The sequence below is a fragment of the Cibotium barometz genome, chromosome 23, assembly GCF_041138505.1.
Source record: "Cibotium barometz isolate CiBa-2024 chromosome 23, ASM4113850v1, whole genome shotgun sequence".
Lineage (NCBI taxonomy): Eukaryota > Viridiplantae > Streptophyta > Polypodiopsida > Cyatheales > Cibotiaceae > Cibotium > Cibotium barometz.
The window spans coordinates 43,297,051-43,305,000 of record NC_141068.1 but is presented as its reverse complement, the minus strand read 5'-3'; the positions used below and the strand labels follow the sequence as shown (position 1 = coordinate 43,305,000).

General features: G+C 42.8%; 1 protein-coding gene across 1 annotated transcript; it reads left to right on the top strand.

Moving 5' to 3' along the window:
- The first annotated feature begins 789 nt into the window (after positions 1 to 789).
- Positions 790 to 6,397, top strand: LOC147625972 (oligopeptide transporter 4-like). Its single transcript, XM_086817524.1, has 6 exons — positions 790 to 2,140; positions 2,706 to 2,803; positions 2,903 to 3,466; positions 3,648 to 3,900; positions 4,110 to 4,292; positions 5,666 to 6,397. The coding sequence occupies exons 1-6, from the start codon at positions 1,631 to 1,633 to the stop codon at positions 6,281 to 6,283; spliced, it is 2,226 nt and encodes a 741-aa protein (XP_086673650.1). The 5' UTR covers positions 790 to 1,630; the 3' UTR covers positions 6,284 to 6,397.
- Positions 6,398 to 7,950: the final 1,553 nt, after the last annotated feature.

Sequence of the window (7,950 nt, the reverse complement as noted above, 5' to 3'; positions counted from 1 at the left end):
AGCTATAGTTCTAATAAATCTTAATATGATCATGAATCACCAAGATTTAGAGGGGTGATGGGTTCTGTTCACTCCTTTAGTCATGCTCACCTAACTTGTGGGTACTAGCCTTTGTGTTGTGCTCTTTCCATTATGTTTTTTTTTTTCAAACTCGTATTCATAACTTAATAGATCAAAGTTTGTGGGTTTTTTTATGAGTTGATCAAAATTCATTATAATTGATGTTCAACAAGATAATTATTAACCTTGAGAATCATACTATCCACATGGTAGTTATTTTGTATTAGAATGGTGTTGAGGTGTTCGTAAGAGGACATGGCATGTGGCCTGCCCATTGCACAAAATGCACACATCTCTCTTGCATTAATTACCCATGGCATGATGGTTGGAGATATCCTGAGCTAGCCGCACATGGGATGATGCATCCTTATTTTGAAATTTTGAACGTGAGAAGGGTAAGGTAACAAGCTGTAGAAAAAGATAGGTTTGTTTCAACTTAAAGCCTACTTATTTAAAAAAAAATTCTCAAATAGATGGGTACACCTGCGTCCCACGGGCTGCGGCTACTTGAGTAGTAAGAAAATCTCTTTATAAAGAAAAGCCCTTCAAAAGAAAAAATACCCTTCAAATTTTAGGCTTCTAAAAATGAACTGAAAATAACTTACTTAGCTAGTCATATTGAAACTATAAAATGAGACGTATCCTCGATCTACTTATCTAGTGTTCGTGGGACACAGGCCTTAACTTTTTTTCAAAACACTATAGGTTGTGTGTGTGTGTTTTTTTGGAGGGGTATAAGTTTGAGTATGAATAAAGAGTCACGCTCGTGACTCGTGGGTTTTTTGTCGGCAATATATTGGAAACTTGGCAATTGTCCATCTTCATGAGCTGTTAGCAAACACCAACAAAGTACTACATCAGAGAAGTCAAGCTCCTTTGGACATCCCATTCACACTACCAATGGCCGACTGCGTCTATTACATCCATCCCTTCTCATGATCAGAGCAAGAATAAGTCTCAATAATGCGCGGCTGGTTTCAAGTTACCCTTCATCTTTCCCTCAAGAACCATCACTGCTGCTACCGCATTGCACAGTATTATTGGAAACACACAAAGGGGGTAGAATTAGCACCCCTATCTCTGATCTGGCTTTTTGGCTAGTTATGCAAGTAATCATCTGTGCACAAGGCAGCGTAGAGTTTATCACGGGGGAATGTGGGTTCCCCTTGCACACTCCCACATGCAAAACTCGAGCACAGAAGGGGAAGACTGTTGTGGATTCTTGCTCTTAATGACATGCAAAGTGGTGAACACAGAGGGAAAGTAGAGATCTTTGTTGTGCTATGCAAAAACCTTGAAACGGAGATCTCTATTGTTGTGGGTTCTTGTTGCGCCAACATGCAGGTTTGACGAAAGAGAGGTTGCCATCGTTGTGGGTTCCTGCTCGCACATGCAAATTGTTGCAGAGAGTGGAAGTAGAGGTCCAGCAATTCGGCGGGTTTTCTAGTAGAGTCCAGCTGGTGAGCTGTTTACTGCAATCGCATGCAGTTCTTGGATCCAGAAAGTCCGCTATAGTTCTTCTTGCCCACCTAAGAAACAGTTGAGAGCAGAGCTAAGCAGCACAGAAGCCATGGAAAACGGTACACAGAGTGAGTATGCTTTTTCAGTCCAATCAGAAGGGTGGACAAGTAAAGAAGACCAGTCTCCTGTGGAGCAAGTGGCCCTTACTGTGGCCACAACAGATGACCCATCTCTACCAGTATGGACTTTCCGGATGTGGACAATAGGGCTACTGTCCTGCATGGTGCTGTCTTTCTTCAATCAGTTCTTCTCCTACCGCACAGAGCCTCTCATCATAACCCTAATCACAGTGCAGGTTGTGGCGCTGCCCATTGGGCGCTTCATGGCCTTCACCCTGCCCACAAAGACCTACCGCCTGCCCTTCTCCAACCAGGAGTTTTCACTCAACCCAGGGCCCTTCAATGTGAAGGAGCATGTGCTCATCACCATCTTTGCCAATGCTGGCACGGCTTTCGGCAACGGGCCTGCCTATGCTGTCGGCATCATTGACATCGTGAAGGCCTTCTACCAACGAGGCATCTCCTTCTGGGCTGGATTGTTCATCATCTTGACTACCCAGGTAACCCTCTTGTTTGATTTTGAAATCCTTGGTGATCAAAGCAATATATAGTGGTTGTTATAGGGCACTTAGTGAATATTTTGTCCCAGTTAGTGGCTGTTTGCATTATGCTCCAATTGGTGGCTTTTTCTTGGGGATCCATTAGTGGCTGCTTGAGGCTACGCAACAATAAAAGGATCTTTTTGGGCCAGTGAACAACATCCTCTTTCTGGTCCATCAAGCAACAATATCACAAATGAATGTCTGTTTGTGGATGATAAACACAGGTAGTTGCCTGTTTTTGGGTAATTAAGTACCAACTAGTGGCTGTTAAAGCAAAAGTAGATGCTGTCTTTTGGTGAATTATTGCCTGTTTGTAGTTGACTAAGTGGCGTTAACTGCTGACTAACCAATCATAATTATGGATTTAAGCATGCTATGTTTCATGAAGCACCAGTTTGTGATTGATGGTGGGCGAAATATGATCTATTTCTCTATGTCTCCATGTGTACCATTTATTTCATAAGAGAGTATGGAAAACCCAGCAAACTTTTCATGCTACCTAACGTGCTTCCTCCAACTGCAGGTTCTGGGTTATGGGTGGGCTGGCCTTTTTCGGAAATATCTTATTGAACCTGCCCAAATGTGGTGGCCTAGTACACTTGTGCAGGTGTCATTGTTCAGGTAAACGTAAATCTTATTGTGAGCAGCTCCTCAAGGCAAATAAAAAACTGTCTAACTTATTGTGATTATCTATTCCACTTTCATACACATGTTATGCAGAACTTTGCACGAGAAGGATATGTCCAAAGGACTTTCCAGAACCCAGTTCTTCTTGATATTCATGATTGCAAGTTTCTCCTACTACTTACTGCCAGGCTACTTGTTTAGCACCTTAACATGCTTTTCATGGGTATGTTGGGCATTTCCCAATTCAGTAACTGCACAACAGATAGGCTCTGGCTATCATGGACTCGGGCTGGGTGCCTTCAGTTTTGATTGGTCAGGCATCTCTTCGTTTCTTCTAAGTCCATTGGTTGCTCCATTCTTTGCAATAGTCAATGTTGGTGTGGGATTCCTTGTCTTCATGTACGTGGTGCTCCCAGCTGCTTACTGGAACAATATATATCATGCAAAGACATTTCCCATCTTCTCATCCCATCTTTTCACTGCAAATGGGAGCGTTTATGACATCCAAGCAGTCTTGAGCCCAGATTTTACTTTGAATAATACAGCTTATGAGCAACAAGGCCAAGTGCACCTGAGTATCGTGTTTGCTCTTACGTATGGCCTCGGATTTGCAACAATTGCAGCCACATTGACGCATGTGTTTTGTTTCTACGGCAAGTAAGCATTTTCTCAGCAGTTGTCATTTTCAACACTAATTGATCAGCTTTTTTAGACACAGTTGTAATGACATTTTCATTTGTAACTTGTGCTCCACACTCCATGTGTGAGCTCTTCTCAAACACTTGGATTGTGCTTCTCACTGCATGTGTGATTCTAAACCACTTTGATTGTGCGGCAGGGAGATATGGCAACGCAGCAGAGCTGCCTTGAATACTCAACCAGATATCCACACGCGGTTAATGCAAAAGTATTCGGACATACCACAATGGTGGTGGAATATTCTGCTCTTTGGATCAGTTGGACTTTCTATTGTAGTATGCGTGGGGTTTAAAGAGCAAGTTCAGCTGCCTTGGTGGGGTTTGCTCTTAGCATGCATTCTAGCAGCTATGTTCACTCTACCGGTAGGTGTGATCACAGCAACCACCAACCAGGTAAACTCTTGTTTATGCTTTGTCATGTTCAATTAGATTGCTTTCTGTCTTTTGTACTGGGTTCACTCTACCAGTAGATGTGATCACACCAACCACCAATCAGGTAAATTCTTGTTTATGCTTTGTGGTGTGCAAATAGAGTGCTTTCTGTCTTTTGTATTGGGTTTCCAAACACCTGGATTTATGGGTGTGTCCACGTGTTGGTTCAGACTCCAGGTCTAAACATTATTACCGAGTACATCATGGGTTATGTACTTCCGGGCAAGCCTCTTGCAAATGTTTGCTTCAAGGTGTATGGCTACATGAGCATGAGCCAGGCAGTTGCCTTTTTGGCAGACTTCAAATTAGGCCACTATATGAAGGTTCCTCCACGATCGATGTTCATGGTTCAGGTTTGTACCTTATCATATGCATCATGCCTTTGTGAGTGTTGTGGTTTTACTTGGAAGGTTTCTAAGCAGAGTGTTGTATCTAGTAAATCTTGTGTACGTCTTAAAGTGCAAGCTGTGACAACAACCACAACCTTCATCCAAAGCACAACACAACCAGCACTAGCTGATGTCTGTCCAACTGACGCTTACCGCCCCTGAGCACATGGAGATCATGGACCACCTTGCCTTTGGTCTACTGCCATTTGTGTCCCATACCATGTATGCCAGCATCCCTCAAGCTCAGCAATGTATCTAGATTACAGACACTCATTATAGACACTCGGTAGGCCTCAGGCTCGTATTAATAGCCTGTCATGCGTTATAGGATTATTAACTCGTTATGGTTTCTATTGCCAGTCCCCTGTGACCCCTAGTAAGGATGTAACTGAAGCATTGGGTCTTGGGGTGAAGGTTGAAACATCCAAAGTGGGCGTTCATCCCCCACCGCTCCAGCTTCTCTTGGGGATTTTTTACTTCACGCATAGAAGGATATGCCGTGCTGAGCTAGCGAATGTCACTGTGCACTCACCACAGGCTGGAGACAGTAATGAAGGTGAATTGGGGCTGGAGATGGTAACCAAGGCTCAAATGGAAGGATGGGCAACTGAGGGGAAGTGGATGAAAGAGTGCAGGTCAGCCTACTAGTAATTGCTCGCTCGGGAAAAGGCATGCTAATCTTATTCTATGGCCCTCCTCAGTCTGGTGCTGCTCTAAAACCGCTGGCATGCTGAATGAATTTCCCATAGTAAAGTCTCTTATGGCTCAACATGCCCTTATTAGCCTGCTCTGGCCAAGCCTATCGTAATGGCCTGCAAGGTTCAATCTACTGCAGCAATTGTCTGGCTTTTATGGGTGGATGCAAGCTGGTCTTAACGTGAGATTAGCTTTTCAAATTCCCAGAGACGAGCCTCCAAGCAGCTCAACATTCATATTTGCAGATTTTTCGCTTTGCTTTGGGGCACTTATAATTTAAGCTCTCTAATGTCTTGGAATGCTTTGGCAAAAAAAATAATGTTTCTTTACAATTGCTAAGTGCAAATTTTCTCAAAATGGTAATGTGGCTGTCCATGCCTATGACATGGGGATGTGCATGCTTGGGTGATAGGCATGGGGTGGGTAGGTGGGTGTGTGTGCGCGCGTGCGTGTGGTGGGGATATGCATGCTTGGATAATCTGCATTTGGTGGGTGGGTGCATGGCTGCATGCGCATGCATGTGTGTGTGCATGCGCAAATGTGTGTGATGTGTACATGTACGTGCATCCACAAACGACTGTGTGCACTTGCAAGCTCATAAGCTCAGCTCTTCGAACTTGAACATCCTAAATACCCTACAGGTTATTGGCACGATAGTAGCAGGGACAGTGAACATGGGAGTCGCATGGTGGCTGTTGAACTCAATCGAGAATATCTGTAATACAGATCTGCTGCCTGCGAGTAGCCCTTGGACTTGTCCAGGTGATGCTGTTTTCTTTGATGCATCAGTAATATGGGGGCTTGTTGGACCAAGGAAGATCTTTGGGAGTGAAGGGGTGTACCCAGCCCTCAATTGGTTCTTCTTCGGGGGAGCCATTGCACCTGTGATTGTGTGGATGTGTCACAGGGCTTTCCCCAAGGTATGGTGGATTCCTTTCATCAACATGCCGGTGCTTCTCGGGGCCACCGCGATGCTACCGCCCGCAACAGCAGTCAACTATACTTCGTGGGTGGTTGTTGGGACCATTTTTAACTTCTTCGTGTTCAAGTACCACAAAAGCTGGTGGAAACGCTACAATTATGTGCTCTCTGCTGCCCTCGATGCAGGACTGGCTTTCATGGCCGTGGTGTTATATTTTTGTTTACAGCTCCCGAATGCTCAGATGAACTGGTGGGGAAGTGCTGGGGATCATTGTCCACTCGCTGCTTGTCCCACGGCTCCTGGTATTGTGAAAGCAGGTTGTCCTGTGAACCATTGACATGCTCAAAGACTTGTTTACTGCAGTCCCACCATACCCAAGGACAGCTAGTGTATATCAAAACCAACTAGTGTATTTTTTATATGCTTTTAAGAAAGACGACTGCTTTTTATACTTTGGGTTGGGTCGAGTGGAGGAAACTTACCACCCCACGCGTTTTTTTTTTGTTTTTTTTGTTTTTTTTGGTGAAAACACTGTTTATATTAGATAGTAAACTGTACAGTCATAGTCACCCGAAGCGGGTGGACACACACACACCTCTACACACCAGATTGTTACGTCCATGATATACATCTGCATGCGAAATTTCAATGCAGTAGGAGTAAGGTCAAGCTTGAGAATATTGCATTGTTAGATAGTAATTATATTATATCTGATATCAAAGCCATTACTGCATTAAGTTTATATGTGAGAAGAATGCGGGGGAGAGGGTGACCTTGAGCTCCTCTTGTAAGTAAACACACACACAAGGGTAGACATTAGCATACAAGAGTGATTGATGGTTGCATTTTCTTATATTCTCTTCTTTTCTATACATTGACCATAACGTAACGAGACAAGAGTGATTGATGGTTGCATTTTCTATCCTCATATGTTGCCGTAGCAACACTCTTATACTTAGCCTCAGCACTTGACAAAGAAACTGTTGGTTGCTTCTTGTTTCTTCAACTAACAGTAACACTTTCAAATAAAAAAAACGGGTAGATCACTACAAGGGATCGGGCTCATACCCGCGCTGTTAGCCGCGAAAAATGACTTGTGAAAAAAAAGTAGCGGGCTCGTGTATCAGCACGTGTATAATCGCGACCACAGACATGCACGTAAAAGCGCGTGTATGATGACCGTCACATGCATTGATACACGGACTTATACACGCGTTTTATCAATTTTGTTGCGTCGATACACGCGTGTTTAACAGATTTTTTGCGTATATAAACACGACTTTGGCAGACTTTACACGCAGATACACGCGAACACAGAGCAAAAATAAAAAATCTAGAGAGTGGTATTTGGTACCTGAAATCTATTCCAGCATTCTAGCACCCAATAGCACTCTCTGGATTTTTTTTTGGGTGCATTGCACCATCCACACGGAGAACATTTTGTGCATTGTCAATACACAATTTAAGAACGATATTATCAATACACGATTCAAGAAAGACATGAATGCAATACTATCAAAATTTTATGTGTGCTGAAATAAGCCCATGGCTTTCAATATGTAAAAACATATATACAAGGGAGTCCATATATTGAAGTAGTTCATGGCTTCAATATAAATAAATATATACAAAATCAAATTGGTTTGTCTAAAAAAGCCCATGGCTTGAGTTACAAAAATATATATACAACCACATCCTCAATACGGATGTCATACTATAAGTTCGAGTACTACTCAGACTCAGATGATGACGAGTTGCTCCCTCCAGGATCAGATTAGCTCACATCGGTAAACATGTTCGAAGAGTAAGGCTCACCTTGTCGTTCACGTCCAGTAGGAGCATTGGATATTTTATTTTAGATAAATTTATTTTATGCATGAGAAATATTTGAATGATAAAAGAGAAATTTCCATGATATTTAAAATTCAATCATTTAAATAGTAAAAGTGAAATTCTTGGTATATTGAATTAATGGATATTTTTGTAAAGAAAAGAAGATTTTTG